The sequence below is a fragment of the Schistocerca gregaria genome, chromosome 2 (assembly GCF_023897955.1).
Source record: "Schistocerca gregaria isolate iqSchGreg1 chromosome 2, iqSchGreg1.2, whole genome shotgun sequence".
Taxonomy (NCBI): domain Eukaryota; kingdom Metazoa; phylum Arthropoda; class Insecta; order Orthoptera; family Acrididae; genus Schistocerca; species Schistocerca gregaria.
This window is the reverse complement of record NC_064921.1, coordinates 797,614,819-797,638,626: the sequence shown is the minus strand read 5'-3', so window position 1 is coordinate 797,638,626 and position 23,808 is coordinate 797,614,819. Positions and strand designations below refer to the sequence as shown.

Genomic DNA, 23,808 nt, shown 5'->3' with positions numbered 1-23,808 from the left:
CCGTTTAGTTTCAATGTGAAGAAAACAGTGGCTGAGTCTCATCGAATTCTCTCAAGTACATATGGTAAGGGCACTGTTAGTGAAAGAATGTGTCGTGAGTGGTTTCAACGCTTCAAGAACAGTAATTTTAATGTCGTAGACCGGCATAGTGGTGGAAGAGAGAATGTTTTTGAAGATACAGAGTTGGAAGCATTGCTGAGTGAAGACTCTCGTCAAACTCAGGAAGAATTGGCACAATTAGTGGGAGTGACACAGCAAGCTATTTCAAAACGTCTCAAGGCCATGGGCAGGATTCAGAAAGAAGGAACTTGGGTCCTGTGTGAGCTGAAACAAAGAGACGTTCAACGGTGTTTGTGTGTTTGTGAACAGCTGATTCAGAGGCAAAAATGAAAGGGATTTCTGCATCGCACTGTGACCAGGGAAGAAAAATGAGTTCATTACGATAACCCTAAACGCAAAAAATCATGGGGATATCCCGGCCATGCTTCCACATCAACAGCAAATCCGAATATTCATGGCTCCAAGATCTTGCTCTACATTTGGTGGGACTAGCTCAACATTGTGTACTATGAGGTGTTAAAACCAAGTGAAACAATCACAGGTGCTCATTATCGAATGCAATTAATGTATCTGAGAAGAATATTAAAAGACAAATGGCTGCAATACAGCGAGAGGCACGATAAAGTGATTTTGCAGCACAACAACGCTCTAACCCACGTTGCAAAAGAAGTCAAAATGTACTTGGAAACATTACAATGGGAAGTCCTACCCCACACTTTGTATTCTCCAAATATTGCTCCCTCTGACTATCTATGGCGCATAGCCTGGCTGACGAACACTTCCGAACTAATGAAGAAGTCACAAATTGGATCGATTTGTGGATCGCTTCAAAAGATGAACAATTTTTTCGACGCGCAATATGTACACTGCCCGAAAGATGGGAGAAAGTAGTGGCCAGCAATGGAAAATACTTTGAATGATATATGTGTAACCAATTTGTTTTGTTAAAGCCTCAAATGTTGCGAGAAAAAACGGTGGAAGCAAAATTGTACACCTTGTAAGTTTTCATCAATATGCACAGCTATGAACTTACTATTTTCTAGCATCTTTATTACTTCTTGCTGCTATACCATGTTAAAGGAGGTGGAATATTCCCCCCCCCCCCCCCCCCCCCCCTGCTATGCACTGTGAAGTGCATAGCAGATGGTACATTCCGATGTAAAAGTTACTAGGACTTTTTCCATTCCTTCCACGTGTGGATTGTGGGAAAAATGACTATTTAAATGCCTCTGTTTCTGCTGAAATTATTCTATTCTTATCCCCACAATCCCTGTGGGAGCATCATATAGAGGGTTTTAGTTTATACCCAGTATGATCATTTAAAGCCAGTTCACGAAACATCGTTAGCACACCTTCTTGGGATAGTTTTGCAACATTTTCAAGAGTCTTTCAGTTCAATTCTTTCAATATCTCTGTGAAACCCTCTCACTGATCAAACAAACGTGTGACCATTCATGCTGCCCTTCTCTGTATATGTATATGTTCAAAATCCCCTCTTGTCCTATTTGGTAGAGTCCACTCACATGATCGATACTGTAGGATGGGTTGCATGACTGATTTATAAGCAGTCACATTTGTAGACTGATCGTATTTTCCTAGTATTTTACCAATAAACCAAAGTCTGCTACCTGATTTACCAATGACTGAGCCTATGTGATCATTCCACTTCATGTCACTATTAAGTGTTACATACAAGCATTTGTACGTTTACAGATTCCAACTGTGACTTACTAATATTATATTCACAGTGTACTATGTAGTATTTTGTTTTTATTTTTGTTTTGCGAAGTGCACAATTTTAAATTTCTGAACATTTAAAGCAAGCTGCCAATCATTGCACCACTTTGAAATCTTGTCAAGGTCTGACTGAATATTTGTGGAGCTTTTTTCAGACTGTTATTTCATTGTAGATATTTGCATCATCTGCAAAAAGTCTGAGGTAACTACTAATATTGTCCACAAGGTCATTAAAATACAACACGGGACCCAACACGTTTCCCTGTAGTACAACCGAAGTTGCTTCTCCATCTGTTGATGACTCTTCCTCCAAGAAAACATGCTTCATCTTCCCTACCAATAAATCTTCATTCCAGTCACTTATTTGATTGTGTAAATCATGGAATTCTTTTAGATAAGCTAAATCATTATGGTTTGAGTGGGGCAGTGCACAAATGGTTTAATTCATACTTAACTGGAAGAATGCAGAAAGTTGAAATAAGTGGTTCGTGTAATGTTAAAACAGCTGATTCCTCAAACTGGGGTGCTATCAAGCACGGGGTCCCACAGGGTTCGGTCTTAGGTCCTTTACTGTTCTTGATATACATTAATGACTTACCATTCCACATTGATGAAGATGCAAAGTTAGTTCTTTTTGCTGATGATACAAGTATAGTAATAACATCCAAAAACCAAGAACTAAGTGATGTAATTGTAAATGATGTTTTTCACAAAATTATTAAGTGGTTTTCAGCAAACGGACTCTCTTTAAATTTTGATAAAACACAGTATATACAGTTCCGTACAGTAAATGGCAAAACTCCAGTAATAAATATAGAATTTGAACAGAAGTCTGTAGCTAAGGTAGAATTTTCAAAATTTTTAGGTGTGTCCATTGATGAGAGGTTAAACTGGAAGCAACACATTGATGGTCTGCTGAAACGTCTGAGTTCAGCTACGTATGCTATTAGGGTTATTGCAAATTTTGGTGATAAGAATCTCAGTAAATTAGCTTACTATGCCTACTTTCATTCACTGCTTTCGTATGGCATCATATTCTGGGGTAATTCATCGTTGAGTAGAAAAGTATTCATTGCACAAAAACGTGTAATCAGAATAATTGCTGGAGCCCACCCACGGTCATCCTGCAGACATCTATTTAAGGATCTAGGGATCCTCACAGTAACCTCACAGTATATATATTCCCTTATGAAATTTGTTGATAATAATCCAACCCAATTCAAAAGTAATAGCAGTGTGCATACCTATAACACCAGGAGAAAGGATGATCTTCACTATGCAGGGTTAAATCTGACTTTGGCACAGAAAGGGGTAAATTATGCTGCCACAAAAGTCTTTGGGCACCTACCAAACAGCATCAAAAGCCTGACAGATAGCCAACTAACATTTAAAAATAAATTAAAAGAATTTCTAGATGACAACTCCTTCTACTCATTGGCTGAATTTTTAGATATAAAGTAAGTAAAAAAAAAAAAAACACTTAATCATTAGTGTCATGCAATATTTTGTGTAATGTAATTTCTTGTACAGACATCTTTTATTAACCTGACACGTTCCACATCATTACGAAGTGTCGTATTCATGATCTATGGAACAAGTATTAATCTAATCTAATCTAATCTAATTTCATTTGATACTCCATATGATCATACTTTTGACAATAAGCATAGGTGTCGCACTGAGTCAAATGCTTTTTATGCATCTACCTGACTGCCTTGATCCATGGATTTTAGAATGCGATAAAAGTGTGAGATGGATTATGCAATGTTTTTTGATTTGATGTGGGTTCGTTTGCCGGACATCATTCTATTTACAATGCCTCATTACGTTTGGGCTCAGAGTATGTACTAAGATGCTACAACAAATCAATGTCAAGGATACTAAGTAGTTGTTTTGTGGATCACTTATACCATTCATCTTGTAAATGGGTGTGACCTGTGCTTTCTTCCTAATACTGGGCACAGTTTTTTGTTTGAGGAATCTGTAATAGATTATAGTTAGAACAGGGGCTAACTCAACCACAGATTCAATACAGAAACTAACAGGGATTCCATCGGGCCCTGGAGATTTGTTCAATTTTAACAATTTTGGCTGTTTCTCAACAACACCGACACTAACACATATTTCACTCATCTTCTCAGTGATAATACAATTAAACTGCGGCAATTCTCCAGGGTTTCCTTTGTATGGGAACATTTGAAAACAGAGTACAGTATATCAGCTTTTCCTTTGCTACGCTCAAGTTCAGTTCCTGTCTCATTTGTGTATTACTGGACACCAACTTTGGTGCCATAAACAGTCTTTACATATAATCAGAATTTGTCTGGGTTTTGTGAAAGATCATTTGAGAATACTCTCCTTCAGAATCACTGAAAGCTTCACACATAGCTCTCTTCACAGCCAATCATATTTCATTCAACACTCTCTTATATAGGCTTATGGTTTGTTTCACGCATATTATGTAACAGTCTCTCTTTCTTTAGAAACTTCATTACAGTGACTTTATACCACAGAGAGTCTTTCCATTATGAACTTTTCTGCTGCAATCCAATGCATGGTGAATTATTCTTTTAAACCTGAGCCATAGTTCCTTTACATGCTCCTGCGCTGTGCTGAAAATTTCAAGTTCCTCATTCAGATATGACATTACTGTTTTTTAAACAACAGAAAATCCAGGATGGAATATAACAGTATTATGAAAAGAATAATTGCTACTCACCATATAGCAGAGATGCTGAGTCGCTGATAGGCACAACAAAAAGACTGTCACAAAATGAGGTTTTGGACAACAAGGCCTTTGTCAAAAATAGACAACAGACACACACACATTCAAACAAAAGCAACTCACACACATTTGACCACAGTCTCTGGCAGCTGAAGCCAGACTACAAGCAGCACTGTATGATGGGTGAGGCAACTGGGTGGTGGTAGGGAGGAGACTGCAGCAGGGAGGATAAGGAATAGCGCAGGATAGGGGAGGGCTGCTACTGAGATTGTGCAGACTTGAGGTGGAATGGGTAGGGCAGCTAGGTACAGTCAGGAAGTTATACCGAGGGTGGAGGAGAGAGGGAGGTAATGGAAAAGGAGAGAAGTAAAAAGACTGGGTGCATTGGTGGAATAGAGAGCTGTGTAGTGCTGGAATGGGAACATGGAATGGACTACATAGGTAAGGACAATCACTAATGAAGGCTGAGGCCACCTCATACCTGCATTCTCCTACTAACAGCACTTTACTGTCCCCACCCCTACACTGCTATCCCTTTCCTTCCCTGCCACAGCCTCCTCCTTACCGCCACCTGGTTGCCTCTCCCATCATGTGCTGCTGCTCGTAGTCTTGTTTCAGCTGCCAGAGACTGTGGTCATGTAAGTATGAGTTGTATTTGTGTGTGTGTGTCTGTGTTCTGTTGCCTATTTTTGACACAGGCTTTGTTGGCCAAAAACTCATTTTGTGACAGTCATTTTGCTGTGCCTACCTGTGACTCAGTATGTCCGCTATTTAGTGATTAGTAACTACCTCTTTCATAGTGTGACTACTGTTTTTATCTACGTTACTGAATATACATACCTCTCTACTTGTTTAAGTTGTCCATGTATGTATCCCTGTGGTTATATGATGTGCAGATAGACAAATTACATCAATTTCTTTCTGCCTGCTAAGATCGTGCACACAAATTATTTACTTATATAATTAAATTGTAATTTTGCAAGTATGTGGGCAAGTTATTTGTCCACCTGGGCCTGATACTGAGGAGATATGAATTTGTTGCACACCTGGACACTAGTGGGCCCAGGACACAGAGCGTGCCATGGCCAGCCAGGCTAGTTGTCCATTTCCGCCCCAGGCAAGCTCAGGTGCAGAGACAACGAGTGTGTCACCGAAAACAGGTAAATCCCAGAGCTGGGAATTTGGACAGCTGATAATCATTTTGCCTTTGTCAGAATGTGCCACCGGAAATGGTAGAGTGTCAGACACACTTAAAGATGACCAGGTTACATCTCTTTGACATTCGACAATAACTCGTATCAAATATTAATGCAAATCTGAATACATCAGAGATTTCAGATACATGAGGGACATCCAATGACACAATGACATTCCAGTATTGTTGAGACAGAAGTTAATATTTCATAGTGCATAAACATTTACACAATGAACCGAAACATAACAACTTTTGAATGTTCATGCTATGTCAACATATGATATCTTAGATGATAGCATTGCACTATAGCTATCATCCCTGAAAATCTACTCACCAAGACACGGGAACTCACACATAAAAGATGGTTGTAACTGGCAAGCTTTCAGAGGCAGTGGCTCCTTCTTCAGACAGAAAGATTGATGGGCGAGGGAGAAGGGTGAAGGAAAAGTACTAGAGAAGTCTAGGAAAAGGGGTAGATTTCGGAGAAATCTGAAATCTACCCCTTTTCCTAGACCTCTCCAGTATTTTTTCTTCATCCCTCTTCCTTCCCCTTGGACTCTTCTGCATGACGAAGGAGCCACTGGTTCCGAAACCTTGCCAGATACAACTGTCTTTTATGTGTGTGTTCTGCTGCCGCTTGCTGAGTAGATTTTTTATACATCTAATTAAATAATTTTGTCAATAATTGATTATTTTCATTGTTATACCATGCCTGAAAGCTATGTATCTGTATCTATTTTATTTATTGATTTATTATGTCTTTATATCTTTTTTATCATCCAAATGTTTGTCAGAACATTGAATTCTCCACATTTACAGCAAATGAATGTAGCATGAGTACCTCATATTTTGTCATACCTTTGCTTTTAACTTCATTTAAATGTCAACTGCAAGAGCTATTAAAAAACAGCTAATTTAAAAGGGCCAATTGCATGTGTTAGAGGTCACCACAATTAAAAAGAGAATCAAAAGGTTCCTCTGTCAGGAAAGCATAAATACGAGGTTTGGAACTTACCAAATAGTGGCAACTATTTATTCACAGCTGTTACAAAAGAGTTACATGTTTGCACCTGTTACTGACCTTCAAAGTAGTTACCAGTGATTTGGAAGGCGTCGTATATCATTAGCAGAGCCTGTTCTGTTGATGGTGCGAATGGAGCGGTCTCAAGTTAATGTGATTCTCATGTACGGCTGTGATGAGGTTATAATAACACATTACGTTCCTCCACAGCAGACCATCAGTGCACAATATTACTGTTCGATTTTGGAGCATCACCTACGAGCAACTTTGCAAAAGAAGTGGTAACACTTTCTGTGCAATCCACCCATCATTTTGCACGACAATGCGTGGGTGCATACAGGGCAAGCTGTGCTGCTCTGCTCGGTCAATGGGACTGTGAAGTACTGTACCACCCACCATACTCCCTGGACTTATGTCCTTGTGACTTTGATTTGATTCCGAAGATGAAGGAACCACTTCGTGGCATTCGCTACAGAACTGTTCCAGAGATTTGAAAGGCTTAGACCACTCCATTTGCACCATCAACAGAACAGGCTCTGCCAACGGTATACTATGCCTTCCACATCGCTGGCAATGGGTTCTACACAACACTGGTGATTACTCTGAAGGACAGTAACAGGTGAAAACATGTAACTCTTTTGTATCGGTTGTTAATAAATAGTTGCCACTATTTAAGTTCCTACCCTCATAATTGCTTAAAAAATATTTAATGACAATCTGTTGTCATTTATCATAAGCACACTTGTGCAAGAGTATTAGTGTATTTACTAATGGACAAACATTTACTTTTAATTATTGTAAGTAATCTGAGTGAGACAGAATATATATAACATTTCTTTATTTAAGTATTGTTGTAATATATTAGTTCAGTCTGGGAAGTGATCATGTTGAGTCAAATCATGTCTTTAGAGCCATAGAATGATGTATTTTTGGTGGGGATGGCCTTTAGCTAATGAGAGTTGGACATTGTCGGAATACTGCTGGAGTCAAGTTCAGAGTGGGACTTTTTGAGGGAAGAGCTCAAGTGTGCAATGCTGGTCACTTTGTGGCAAGTTCTGGAAGAAGGAAGACCTGTCTAGAGAAACATACATGATTCAGTCGCATAGGTGCTTGTTTATGGGCTGTGAATGACTGCTATCAAACTTTAAGTTCTGAAGGGACTTTATATTTTAAGAGGTTTGAATGTGCTCCAGAGTAGGACGCTAACTTTTGCCACTTGATTTACAGAACTGAGAAAAGACATGGTATTAGTTACCATTCTTCATATTGTGTGTCTTAATTTGTTAATCAGCATGTTAAACTTTGAACTATTTTGGGCTGGTGAATCTTTTGTGTATTTTGATAAAGAAATTGACTTAATTTTGTGTGAGTCTTTTATGACTATTTAATTTGGGGACTTTTGCTACCATTCTCATATCGTTTTCAACATAACTTTACTGCATGCAATAAGAGTATTTTCTGTCTGCATTTTAACTGAATATCACAGAACCACTTCCCATTTATTTGAGATGTCTTTTCTTGAATAAACATCATTCAACATAATTCTTTGTTGTCTACATCAATTACTGATATTAGAACAGAACCACTGTTATTCATTATTCATTTTACTTTAATTTTGTATTTATGTGTATTTAATTAACTTGCAGTTCTAGCCAATGCATAGACCACTGGCTGTAGGAACACAGCTACAGTGAATTATCTGCAGGGCATGAAAGCAGATGTGCAAGGCTCAACCCTATGACTACATCAAGCTACTCTTTTTAAACACAGCCATGCCTACACCAAATACCTAAAGTATGATTAACTAAACTTTGCCTGAACAGGCCTTGGAAGGCTCAACAGTACTGACCGGCCACCGTGTCATCCTCAGCCCACAGGCGTCATTGGATGTGGATATGGAGGGGCATGTGGTCAGCACACAGCTCTTCCAGCCATATGTCAGTTTACGAGACTGAAGCTGCTACTTCTCAATCAAATAGCTCCTCAGTTTGCCTCACAAGGGCTGAATGCACCCTGCTTGCCAACAGCACTTAGCAGACTGGATGGACACCCATCCATGTGCTAGCCCAGCACAACGGCGGTTAACTTTGGTGACCTGACAGGAACGAGTGTGGCCACTGTGGCAAGGCAACTGGCAAAGTAAGAATAACAGAAGGTAAAAATGCAATGGTTTGCTCGTATGGGATGCTGTTTAGGAGGAGTAACTACTTCAGCAGTAGCTGTTAGATGCCATTGCAATGGTTTTCTCCCCCAATATTCTGATGAAGCACGTTGATCGAACAGGAACTCTTATTATTGACTTAACTTTTTTCTCTATTATTATAAGATGAACTGGAAGTCTGTGTCAATTTAATTTCCTTTGATGCAGTCTGTCTGAATTCTGAATTTGACTTAATGTCAATGTCTCACGTGACCTCAATAACTAAAGGGATTTGCCTTTGTGTCCTGCTGCTGGGCCACCTTACATTATCTACATTTACATCCACATCTAGATCTATACTCTGAAAACCACCGTGAGGTTCATGGCAGAGGGTACATCCCATTGTACCAGGTATTAGGATTCATTCCTGTTCCGTTCATGTATGGAGCGTGGGAAGAATGATAGTTTGAATGCCTCTTTATGTGCAGGTATTATTCTTATTTTATCCTCAGGATCCCTGTGTGAGTGATATGCAGGGGGTTGTAGTATATCCCTAGAGTAATCATTTAAAGCTGATTCTTGAAACTCTGTTAATAGGCTTTCTTTGGATAGTTTACGCTTGTCTTCAAGAATCTGCCATTTCAGTTAGTTATTTAGATAAGTGTTCCATTGATCAATCTCTCGAAAACCATCATTATGATAAGGAATGCGTCAAATGTATAAGAAATGCGCACATGAATCACTGATTAAAAAAAAAGAAAAAAAGATTACCCCACTCCCTTAAATGGCACAAAATGCATATATTATACCTGAAGATTTATTTATTCCTATTCAAGAATTCATTATTGCTGGCTCATATAATTTTCTTTTTTCTTTCTGAAGACACTTTAATACCGGTATTAATCCAAGGTTTCTTTGAAAACTGTTTGGTGTTACATTTAGTGATTTTTTTGAGGCAACAGTGTTAAAAAGGGATATAAATTTATCAAGAAATATGTTGCACTTATCACTAGCGGGAAAGCGCCGGCAGACAGGCACAATGAATAAAACACACAAACACACACACAGAATTACTAGCTTTCGTAACCGATGGTTGCTTCCTTCCTGAAGAAGCAACCATCGGTTGCGAAAGCTAGTAATTCTGTGTGTGTGTTTGTGTGTTTTGTTCATTGTGCCTGTCTGCCGGCGCTTTCCCACTTGGTAAGTCTTGGAATCTTTGTTTTTAATATATTTTTCCCATGTGGAAGTTTCTTTCTATTATATATATATATATTTTTTCCCAATTAATATTTCTTAAACTTTCTCTGAAGTGCTCTATAGATACAGGGTCGTCCAGCCTTACACTTTTACTTAATAGTTTCTGAACTGTACAAGCTACTAGGTTTTGTAAGTTAATCAATTGTGCATCATGCTCTGATAAGCCACTTATCAGATAATCCATTTATCACAGGGAAAGCAGGTGTTATTTTTACATCATCTTATTACACAAATATGCTATCTATTAGAGTGCTATTGTCTTGAGCCATACGTTTAGGGAAGCTGATCAGTGATTCTAAGTTATATGTCGTTAATAACACTTCTAGTTCACTTCTGTATCAGAGTGACATGCTCCCAACGATTAACCAAACTTGTGACCATTGATGCTGCCCATCTCTGTATATTTTCAATATCCCACGTCAGTGCTGCCTGGTATGGGTCCCAAGCACTTGAGCAATATTCTAAGATAGGTCACACAAGTGATTTGTAAGCAGTGTCTTTAGTAGAATGATTGCATTTCATCAGCATTCTACCAATAAACCGAAGTCTACCATCTACTTTACCCACAACTGTAACTAAAGTGATCGACCCGCTTTACCCACAACTGAATCTATGTGATCACTGCATTTTTTATCCCAATAGAGTGCTGCACCCAGGTATTTGTATCAGTTGGCCAATCCAACAGTGGCTCATTGGCATTATAGTCATAGGACGCTATGTTTTTTTTGTTTTGTAAAGTGCAAAATTTTTCATTTCAGAACATTTAGTGCAAGTTGCCAGTTTCTGCACCATGTTGAAATATTATCAAGATCTGACTGAATATTTAAGCAGCTTCTCTCACGTAGTACTTCAATATAGATAACTTCATCATCTGCAAAAATCCTGATTTTACTAATAATATTGTCTGCAAGGTCATTAATATGCAACATGAACAGCAAGGGTCCCAACACAGTTGACACTGAGGAGGCCACTCTGTTCAATTTCAGTTCCTGTCTCATTCACTAGGGACTGGACACTAACTTTGGTGCCATTAAACAGTCTTTACATATGACCAGAATAACTTTGGATTTTGTAAAATGTCATTTGACAATATTCTGCTATGATAGTCACAGGCAGCATCACACATTGCTCTCTTGACAGCCAAACATGTTTCATTCAGCTTCTCTCTATCTATAGCCCTATGCTTTGTTTTACACCTATTATGCAGCACTCTCTGTTTCTTTAGAAGTTTCTTTACAGTGACTGTGTACCACGGAGGTTCCCTCCCATTATGAACTTTTCTACTTGGTACATATCGATCCAGTGTGTGGTCAACTATTCTTTTGAGCTTGAGCCAGAGTTCCTCTACATGCTCCTGACCTTTGTAGAATGTTTCAAGTTCCTCACTGAAATATGACATTACTGATTTTTTAATCTAGTTTACTGAATGTATACCTCTGTCTGCTTGTTTCAGTTTCCTTTGTAGTTTGGAAATAATTGTTGCCACACCCACACCATCATCACTGATACCAGTTTTGATGTGGGCATCCTCAAAGAGGTCAGGACTATTTGTTGCCATTTGATCCAATATATTTCCATCATGAGTAGGGTCCCTGGCTAACTGTTCTAGGTAATTTTCAGAGAAGGTGTTTAGTACAGTTTCACATGATGTCGTATCATGCCCACAACTAACAAAATTGTAATTTTCCCAATTAATTGTCGGATGATTAAAGTCTCTCTCTCTCTCTCTCTCTTTCTCTTTCTCTCTCTCTCTCTCTCTCTCTCTCTCTCTTTCCCTTCCCCTTTTCCATTCTTCTCCCTCTTTTTTTCCACCCCTGTCCCTTTAACCTCTCCTCCCTTTCTTTCCATTGTTTCATTACTGTTACTCTCTCAACTTGAAAAGAGGTGAAATTAACTGAATCGTAAATCTCAAACTAAAATGAGAGTGAGTGGCAGTAAGACAACCATATCTTTTTCAGGTAAGAAATTACTTGAATAAATCCAGTTTTCGAAAATATTCTCGATACTGGTTTTGTCTCAGGTCAAATAAGTTTATTCGCTTCCTGATAAGCGTAACCTCAGCAGCCATAAGTGGAGTAACTTGTTGTTTCACAGTTACAGCAGTCTTCTTTGTAGCATTCCATCGTTCAGGCAGTTCCTAAAAATCAGAAACAAAAAAAAATATATTGTCCTACACTAACTATAGAACAATAATTACTGAGGAATAACATGATCATAGAATTTTTGTTTTTTTATATGGTTAAACTACTTACCATTTTCATATAAGTGCAACAAAAGCAGCAGATCTTGAGTCAAGTCACTCAATAAATACCTTAGATTGCAGTATTAATAATACTGACAAAACTGCAGACAATTCATTCTAGTATAAATGGGTAACATTCAGAACACTTTCATTAGACTATATTAACATTCGTTAGAAGCAATTTACCAAGAGGAACAAAGTGTTACCAACACTTCAATGATGGTAAATGAATACTCCTAAAGCTGTAAATCTGAGCATGGGAAAAAAGGTAGAAGACATTGCAGTCAATGATGCAAGGTTTCTAACTAGGAAAAAATATCACGCGAGCAAAGAAAATACTTGTGAGGATCAATACAGATGTTACACCATATTTTGTAGATACTTGCTGTTAATTTTCTATTATCTTTGGTACTAATTTTATACATTATTCAACATGAAGTCCTTAGTCCAGTTTTCCAAAGCACCATACTTTAATGCATATAATATGAACAAAGCACATATACTTTCACATTGCTTGCAAAGAGAGATGATTCTAAAAGAAATCCATTACTATTGCTTTCTCTCTTAACATATTTAATTTTCCTTATTATTTTATAAGTACATAATGAAAATTTGAAGATTCTATCAATCGTAGTACAGAAACGTGTTTATGTGGTGAGCCAGATGGCACGAGGAGTTACTGATAATTGCTGTAGTTGTGTTTATTAGTGTCACTGTCAGTGGAACAGTCAACCTCTACTCAGTAGAAAAATTCCACCTACATACCACTTTGTAACTTAATAATTTGTCTGTTACAAGGTGTACAACCTTGCTTCCACTGTTTTTTCCCCATCATTTGAGGCTTCAATGAAACAAATTGGTTATACACGTATCATTCGAAGTAAGTTCCATCACGGGCCACTACTTTCTCCCATCTTTCGGGCAGTGTATGGGTCCCGTGTTGAAAAAATTGTTCATCTTTTGAAGCAATCCATGAATTGATCCAATTTGTGACTTCTTCATGAGATCGGAAGTGTTGGTCAGCCAGGCCATACGTCATTGATCTAAACAGGTGATATTCAGAGGGAGCAATGTCTGGAGAATATGACGGGTCAGGTAGGACTTCCCATTTTAAAATTTGACAGTACATTTTGACCTCTTTTGCAACGCGGGATCGAGCGTTGTGGTGCTGCAAAATCACTTTAACGTGCCACTCGCAGTATTGCAGCCATTTGTCTTTTAACGCTCAGCTCAAATGCATTAATTGCATTCGACAATGAGCACCTGTCATTGTACACTTGGTTTTAACACCTCATAGTACCCAATACTGAGCTGGTCCCAACAAATGCGGAGCATGATCTTGGAGCCGTGAATATTAGGTTTGGCTGTCGATGTGGAAGCATGACCGGAATATCCCCATGATTTTTTGCGTTTAGGGTTATTGTAATGAACCCATTTATCTTCCCCAATCACAATGCAATGCAGAAATCCCTTCTGTTTTGTCTCTGAAGTAACTGTTTGCAAACACACAAACTCCATTGAACATCTCTTGGTTTCAGCTCACACGGGACCCAAGTTCCGTCTTTCTGAATCATGCCCATAGTCTTGAGACATTTTGCAATGGCTTGCTGTGTCACTCCCACTAATTGTGCCAGTTTGACGCTAGTCTTCACTCAGAAATGTCTCCAATTCTGCATCTTCGAAAACATTTTCTCTTCCACCACTATGCCGGTCTACGTCATTAAAATTACCATTCTTGAAGCGTTGAAACCACTCATGACACGTTCTTTCACTAATAGTGTCCTTACCATACGTACTTGAGAGCATTGGATGAGACTCAGCCACTTCTTTCTTAATACTGAAACAAAACAGTTAACACCTCTTGCAAATGACGAGAATTAGGCTCATAAACTGACATTTTCAATCAAGAACAACTTTATGATGCACTCACAAATCAACTAATGTTTGAATGAGTTTATGTTGACCAAGGTCCAAGCTAACTGTCTGACGTCTGCAATCTGTTTCTTACCGTTGTCGCCTCCTATCGGCAAATGGTGGAAGCAAAGTTTTATACCTTTTATTTGTAAGTTTTTATCAAAACTGTATTCTCTAAGTGATTTATAGAAATACATGTTCTCAAACGTTCTAGCACCACATAGCTAATACGTCTTCTTATTTATCTCAGAATGAAAGGTATCTAAATAGTAATGTTAACATCTGAATTAACTATTTTCACCCTGCAAGATAAACTGTGTGTCACTGCAAGTTGTTTCCTATTGTATCAGTTGACAAGAGATGAAATGGAAGTATTATAGTTAGAAATGCCAAAGGTGGAAGATCTTTGTTCTAGAGGACAATATTAATATTACTAAGATGTTGAGCCCATCCATGGCTTGTTCTCACACAACACATTTCCTGACACATGTGACGTGCTTGCAGGATTGTATTCAGTTAGTTTCCCTCTTTTCTTTTGATGGGAATTAAAAATGGCAGTGGCATCAGACCTGACAGGGATCTTTTCCTTCCAAGGCATAAACTGAGGTCCACACTCTTCGGCGTTTTTGAATTCATTTAAGCCATTTTGTTCTTCAGTATTTAGAAAGAGCGCACTAACACTAAGAGCTTTTTTAAATGAATTTTGAAAAGTTGTTAATTGTACCAGTTTTTATTTCTCCTATGTCACTGGCATGATCATCGAAGGATTTTACTAATCTACAGTTAACTATGTAGTCTACTGATTAGCACTACTGGCTATTGACAAAAAGATTCCTGATTTGTTTTTTTGGTGTTGACCACTGCCTCATGAAGCCAAACTGCTTAATTAAAGTGTAATAGTTCAACTGGCACACAAGTCATTGAAGGGTCAGCACAATACCTGTTATCTCATTAAACAGGAAGAATTTTCAAGCTTTAGTTTAAACAGCATACCACATTAGAGCAAAAATCTGTCATTATTGGCCACTCACCTGACTAATTTACAATTTTTGCACAATTTATGCAACAATAAATTGGATTGGATGCTGTTCCTGCACAACTCTTTTGGAAGTAGTAAAGGGACTATCACCCAGTTACTCTAAAAACTTCCTCAGAGACCCTATTATTCTACAACTTCTATCAATGACTTCTGCCAAAAAATTTCTTCAAACTGAGTCACATGCCAAACTTCTCATTTTGATATTTTTGTTGTTTCTTAGAATGATATTATCATCTGTTTAAATAATGAAGTTTTCAGTTTTTAATTTTGTAGGCTATAATATCAAGTGATGTACAAAAAACCTACCTGTAGCTGTAAGTACACTTCTTCTGAAAATTCAACATCATATGTCTTTAGCAGATCAATCATTTCCTTTATAGGCTCAAACATTTCATCTGTTTTTGGTGTCCTTTCCTTTACATGAAACAGGTACCCCATTACTTTCAGAAGACCATCATAGTCCCCTTCCAAAACTGGCTGCAGGAGACCATTATCTGCTTCATCAATAAAGTCATTTAGCTCTTGAAGGCTGAAAATATGCAACAAATAATTTGTACATTGTGTGAACCACACTAGTTCAAAATGTAAATAAGAATTATAGTTATCTTGTAAGAATTGAGCAACCAGCAATGTACACACATCAAAAAAAGTTTTGCATCACCCCAGTTCCCAGAACTCCTAAAGATAAATGTTGACTGTGGATATTGTATCACAGACAGTCCCTTTGACTGTTTTGAGATGTCACTAAACCCACCCAAAGATGTAAACAACCATGCTTGAGCAGCGCCTATTAGACAGAAGTGGTCTGACAGCCGATCAGTTCCAGTCATTCCACCAAGAAGGAGGTAAACGGCTCGTGTTGTCTGTAGTTCAACCATGCCTAGATGGTCAATCACGTCCGCATTGTTACTTTGTGCCTGGAAGGGCTCTCAACAAGGGAAGTGTCCAGGCAACCTGGAGTGAACCAAAGTGATGCTGTTCGGACATGGAGGAGATACAGAGAGCCAGGAACTTTCAACGACATGCCTCACTCAGGCCGCCCAAGGGCTACTATTGCAGTGAATGACTGCTACCTGCGGATTATGGCTCAGTAGAACACTGAGAGCACAGCCACCATGCTGAATAATGGTTTTCATGCAGCCACAGGACATTGTGTTATGACTCAAACTGTGTGCAATAGGCTGCATGATGTGCAACTTCACTCTCAACATCCATGGTGAGGTCCATCTTTGCAACCATGAAACTATGCAGCGCAGTACAGTTGGGCCCAGCACCATGCCAAATGGACCATTCAGGATTGGCAGCATGTTCTCTTTTTTTGCCCTGGCTGGACTTTTCTGTTCATAAAATTAAAATGTTTAAAAGACAAAGTTTTCCAGTACAGCAGACAAATTTAACTTTTATTTTCTTGAAGGAAAGACGGCATAACAGGAAATTAGGAATATTGTTAGTGGCTGTTCTTCCTTAGCTGCTATTACAAATTTATTTATCATGTAGATAAATTCCATCTTTTGCAAACTGAACTTTTGCGCAAAACAGAATTTTTTCTGATCTATATGATAAATATAATGAAAATAATTAAAGTGCTGCTCAATGCCCTTTTGGTGAAAAGGTCTTTAGAGTAGAGCAATAGCTTTGACAGGACAGGGATAGGGGGCCTTATTAGTGATGTCCTTTCACCCAAAAAGCACCCAGGCATTTACCTTTATCAATGTACGTAAATTACAGAAAAAAATTAATCTGGATGACAAGATAAGATGTGACACCTGTTCCTCTGGAACTCAACAACCCTAACAAGTGTTATCTCGCTCAGTAAACAAGAATAACAGCACTGCATATTTTTACTGTTGGTAAGTACAATATTAAGTTCATGTACTATATGTAAAATGATTCCATTTAACTCTTAGTCTGTTTTATAGTATTTAGAGTAATTCAAATATATCGCTGGGAAGCTGTAGCACCAACCATAAGCAAGAAACTACCATCGTACCTTTCTCCTAATATTCACCATAATTAATATTGAGAGATGACTGGGCAGATGCAGCTGGTTGTGCATTTGTTTGACAGGTGATGGCATGGCATGAGTCCTGACACAGGTGAGCAAGCTCATGAGGAGGTGGCATGTGGAGCTGCTTCTTTTACCAGCTGACAACACATCAATGCCTGCTGTGTGTTGGCACAATATGGGTACAACAAAGTAAGCTGGCTCTGATAAGTGCAGCAGGTAGTCTGAAGGGTTACTGCAACTGGTTTTTCCCAGGCAAATATCTGTTGCTGGCCTGCACATGATGTAAGGATGCCACCATGGCACAAACTCAGAAGCTGCATATATTTCACAGTGACCACACATGAGTAAAATCCTTATTAATAATTACAGAGAATAGGTAATGGTGCCACACATGAATGAGAGAAACGAGGCATGGAACCATGTCTAAACACCCACTTTGTAGATACAAGAGTGCTTTATACATTGATGTTGAAAGAGATAAATGCACCTAATATCTCTGAAAATTAATAACTTCTAAACTCTTTCAGCAATAAAGTGTCGAAAGACAGTGCTTGACGAGAAATATTGAAAAACCAGCTTCAGAATTTCTATTCAAACAATACAATTTGAGTTACAAGCCAGAATCCTGATTCCAAGGATTACAAATGCATTTTAGTACAAAATCAACTGCAAAACAATTAATGTAGAGCCAATATTAGGCTGCAATAAATATCTGTAGACATTTAATTATCATTAGATTTAATACAGACAATATTTAATATTAAATACTGTAATGTTAATGTTAACTATTTCAATGAATAAGAAGCAAACAGCACAAACACTGAGGACCCTAGCAAAGAAACTAATGTCATTATGGAGAAACCGTTGAAATTCTAACCCTAACTCACGTATAACACTTAAGGTTAATATGCAACCAATGAAAGACATTATGAAGGATTTTTTGATAAAGAGGCAAAGGAACAGATATGTTTTAACAGCGCTAAGGAATCAGTATGCACGTGGAGGTCATCTAAAGTATTTACATGTATAATTTTTATCATAAGATGTACAGTATGTGTAATCAAACAGCATAATCTTGGCACATTGTATCACCGAACACAGCTGTTGGTTAAAAATTTACAGCAATCAGCAGAAATTTTATTTCCACGCGATTTCATCTGGGCAAATGTGAAATGGCAATTATCTTTAGTACATCAAAATATTCGAGGGCTTAGAAGTAAAATTAATGAACTACTTATGTACATTGATGAATTGGAGTCATCGAACCTAGTTGATATAATCTGCCTCTCTGAACATCATGTGACCACAGGTATAGATATGTGAAACCTTTCAGAATTTAAGTTAGCCTCCTACTTCTGTAGACAAAAGATGGAGAAAGGAGGAGTTGCCACATTTGTTCAAAATAGTTTTAAATTTAAGAATACTGACATTAATAAATTTTGCTTAGAGTAGCAATTAGAAGCATGTGCAATGTAGATAGAATTTCATAATAGGTCCTTTATAATGGTAGCCATATACAGAGCATGTTTAGGAAATTTCAACCAGTTTATAAACGGTGTTGAAGATTTATTATCTCATCTAAAATTAAAAAACAAAGAACTAGTGGTTGCCGGTGATTTTAATACAGATGTCCTGAAAAACAATGTCAGTGAACAGTTACTGAAATCAGTCACATTGTCATTCAATTTAATTTCTACTGTAAATTTCCCAACTAGGGTATACAAATGTTGTAAGACTGCCATTGATAATATATTTATAGACAATTCTAGGCAACTAAGCCACATTACAAAACCAATAGTAAATGGCTATCTGACCATGACATGCAACACCTAACATTAAATTTTGAAAATTGTCAGGGTAAAACATCTATCAGAACTGAGTACAGAAGGCCTATAAAACAGTCAAAAACTGAGAAATTTAGGAGATTGCTCAAAGAAATTAATTGGATGGATGTTTACAGCATCCAAGACACACATGGAATATACAAAACATTCATTAATAAAGTTAGCACCTTAATTGTAAATTGTTTTCCCCTGAAGGTAACTCAAATTAAGCATAAGTTTAATAAGAAACCATGGATCACACAAGGGATAAAGATATCATGTGAGGCAAAAAGGAAACTCTATCTGATACGTAGAGACACTTTTGATACTAGCATTATAGCTCATTACAAAAATTACTGCAAAATATTGAAGAAGGTTATCTAGAAATCTAAACACCTGCATTATGAGGAGAAGCAATAAAATAAAAACAATATGGGATATAGTTAAGTCAGAGACAGGTAGGACCAGAAATGAGGAGGAACAAATAGCTCTAAAAATTAATGAAACCCTGGTAACAAATGCATGTTATGTTGCAAACCATTTAAACAAGTATTTTGTTTCTGTTACTGATAGCATGGGGTTGTCAGGTTCAGTAAATAATGCTATGGAATATCTGAGACCAGTGCACACTAGCAATCTCAGTAAAATGGAATTGACACTTACTTCACCCAAAGAAATAGAATCCATCATAAAGTCCTTGAAATCAAAGCATTCTAGTGGTTATGAGAACATATCAACAAAGTTAATAAAAGAGTGTTGATGTGATCTTAGTCATATCTTAAGTTATTTGTGTAATCAATCACCTGTCACAGGAACATTCCCGGACTGGCTTAAATATGCTAAGTTATACCTCCCCACAAGAAAGGGGACAAAGAAATGCCATCAAATTACCGACCAATCTCACTTTTTCCAGCTTTTTCAAAAATCTTTGGAAAGGTTATGTTCAAGCATCTACTTAAACACCTTAGTGGAAATAACATACTGTCAAAGTCACAGTTTGGGTTTCTTAAGGGTTCTGATATTGATAAAGCTATTTACACCTACAGCAAAAATGTCCTTAATTCATTGGACAACAAATTATAGGCAACTGGCATATTCCATGACCTGTCAAAGTCGTTTGACTGGTGAATCACAGCATTCTTTTAAGTAAATTAAAATATTATGGAGTCACTGGTAGTGCTGCAAAGTGATTTCAGTCATATCTTACCATCAGAAAACAAAGGGTGTCATGTAACACTTCAGCAGTAGGCAATCAGACATCGTCTGACTGGGAAGAAATTACTTGTGGTGTTCCCCAAGGTTCCATACTAGGTCCACTACTGTTTCTTGTGTATATTAATGACCTGTCACCTGTTACATTACCAGATGCCCAGACGCCAAGTTTGTCTTATTTGCAGATGATACAAACATTGAAATAAATAGTAAATCAAATATAAATTTAGAAAGGGCAGGGAATCAAATTTTTGCTGACATTAATAAGTGGTTCATAGCCAATTCACTGTGATTAAACTTTGAAAAGACCCACTACATGCAGTTCAGAACTTCCAAGAGATTTCCTTCTGGTGTGTGTATTAAATATGATGACATGGAAATAGGAGAAGTTGAGAGTGTAAAATTCTTGGGATTACAATTTGATAATAAATTCAGTTGGGACCAACATACTAACGAACTGCTAAATCGCCTGAACAAGTCTGAGTTTGCAATGCGAATGATGTCAGACATAGGAGATATAAATATAAAAAAACTAACATATTTTGCTGATTTTCACTCCATTATGTCATATGGTATCATATTTTGGGGTAACTTTACAAACAGAGAAAAAATTTGTAGAGTACAGAAGTGTATAATAAGAGTAGTGAATAGTGTAAATCCAAGAACATCATGTTGAAACCTATTCAAAGAATTGGGCATATTAACAACAGCTTCTCAGTATATTTATTCCTTAATGAAGTTTGTTGTAAAAAAATATATCTCTTTTTCTAACTAACTGCTTAGTACACAGTATCAACACTAGAAATAAGAACAATATGCATAAAGATTTAAAATCACTTACTCTAGCACAGAAAAGAGTCCAGTATTCAGCAACACATATTTTCAATAAGTTACAAGCAACCATTAAGAGTTTAGTTTCAGACAAGGCACAATTTAAATATAATTTAAAAGAATTTTGGGGGGCCAACTCCTTTTCTTCCATCCATTAGCTTCTCAACAAGTGCAGTAGACCATTTTAATGAAAATTTATTATACTTAAATTTTTGACAATACTTGGTTGTAGCAGCTACTGTGTGAATGGTGGATGTATGGAAAGCAGATGTAAGTCTTAAGTCTGTAAATAGTGAAAGTTTTAAATAAATCTTGTACATAATGTGATTGTTCTTCACTGAGGATCAAGGAAATCAATAATTTAGTTTAATTTTTGACAATATTTGGTTGTAACAGCCAAGAAATTAGCAAATGTCTGAATGATGGGTTTAATGAAAGCAGATGTAAGTATTAAACCTTTAAATATTAGAAGTTTAAATTTAATTAATGTACATAATTTTAGTGTTTATTTACTGAGGATCATTAAAATTAAAGTTTTCTAATTACATTTTTGTAATGTGTTTATCTGACATGTTCCACACCCAGGAGGATTCCCTCTTTTATGGGTCTATGGAATGAATAATTAATCTAATCTAATCTAATTCTGTGGGTTTTGCAATGACAGATCAAGTCTATACAAGGGCATTGGCCATAAGAGCCTGAAGTAGTTCGCAATGAAAGGTTAGCGATTATCAATGTGTCCTACTTAGTGGCATGTCAGTCATGATTGAAGCTTTTAAAATTTATCAGGCAACAAGATTAGTGGCTGTAGATTTCTGTGTGAGTTCAGAAACTTATAGAAAATTTCAAAAGTTGCACTTGCATTCTTTAACTATGAAAAGACAGCAGAGTAGTGTACGAACTACGGAATTTCTGAATAGGTTTATGGACTCAGAACGGGAGTGTTGTCTTTAGAGACATGTGACTCTTCAGCATAGGTTTGTAGATTTTGAGGAGTTATTCAGAACTGATTTTTTACTTTAATTTTGGACAACAGTGTAGTGTGCCAGACTTAGTTTTGACCAAGCTGGTGAATCAAGCTACCGTTGCTCCCACTGTTTTAAGTAAGGACTGAAAAACATATTCATTACTAACCAGGGCTCAGCTTGTGTTAAGGATATTTATTTATTTCACAAACCATAACCCTATCTGCAATTTAATCAAGCTATACAAAGTTACCAGAACAGTAACATGGTAATGCGACAGGTGTGTGGCCGTTCCCTATACATATGCAAAGTAAATGAACTTCAGAAATTAGTCACACACTTAGTTAATCCTTTTGACTTACAGATACAGTGTGAAGAAGGACTGATGTTTCACACAGTTTAACATAAACAATACCTTTACATTTGCCATACTGAGCTTCATATTTTTGATTTTATTAGGAATTATGGAAAAAACAAGCACAGCAATACCAAAAGAAGCATTTGACAGAAAAAAGAAAATTTTCTGTGGGTCATTCTATAAGTAGCTAAGTGAAAGGTTAGTGAAGTGTTTTGTGTGGAACTGAATCTAGAGGAAGACAGTGACAACTGGAAAGGTAAAATAAGGTATTTGGAGGTACTTAAAAGGGTGCTGAAGAAGGTGAGATAAAAAGGACAATCAAGAGTAGAAAAAGACGTTGGCTGTGGCATATAATAACAGACTGCATATAAAGAATGCTTTAGAAGAAAAGTGATTGCACTCGACACAAAAGGACTGAGAAAATATAATCTAGCTGATGACTTTGACACAGATTTGATATAATGAAAATTGAAAAGGATTACAGAGAAGGGAAAAAATGAAAAATGATTAACTTAGTATCAAAGACCTGCCTTGTGACAGAACACACATTGATAATGATGATGTACTACACATCAAAATTTCTATATACATCATTACAAATGAGCATTTGTGACATTTTAAAGCCATCCTGCCAGCCCAAAAAGATTCAAGACTGGGTAAATAAAAAGATAAGATGGTAGTTTTCATGCCACAGGTGTTATAAATTTTCCCACCCTCCCCCCCTCCCCCATTCGAGGACAATGCACAGAACCTCCATACAACCATTTCAAACAGTCAGAAAAGTCCGTTCAATTCACATGTCAAATTGGCTTATTTTGTCATCAAAGAGTCAGTCCTTCACTTAAATTACTGTACTATGTCACTGTGTTTTAGGTTGGAATCAGTAACACCAAGTGTCACTGACCTGCGATGATTTTCTCCAGAAAAGAATTGTCCACTTTTGTATTCCACTGAAGTCGCAGCAAGCAAACACGCATCGTTATTTTTATTAAGGAATCAAGGTGTGTGGGACAAATATTGCACACGCTTTTCTCTTCTTTGAAACATTCTGATGAATGTCTTAAATATTTGATTAGGTGTTCCTTCAGTGTGATTTGGGACACAATAGCACTGACACACTATGGCTGCAATTCCACTACTTAACACTGCCTGCTCACAACTGACTGGAAAATCTGTTGTTTACAGTTCTTAGTTCAAGCTGCCACCATAGATACTGTGCTAACGTCGCTTTAACACCTTGAATAAAATCAGTTTTGGAATGTTTTTTTATGGACAGTATAC

General features: G+C 37.3%; 1 protein-coding gene across 1 annotated transcript in view; it reads right to left on the bottom strand.

Annotated features, from left to right (window-relative positions):
* The window catches only part of LOC126335984 (dynein beta chain, ciliary-like), a 782,187-nt gene that overhangs the window by 417,419 nt on the left and 340,960 nt on the right, over nt 1–23,808 (bottom strand). The window contains exons 22-23 of the mRNA XM_049999461.1: nt 15,637–15,859; nt 12,106–12,272 (exon numbers count right to left, since the gene is read on the bottom strand). Coding sequence (XP_049855418.1) covers nt 12,106–12,272; nt 15,637–15,859 — 390 coding nt within the window. The remainder of the gene's footprint in view (nt 1–12,105; nt 12,273–15,636; nt 15,860–23,808) is intronic.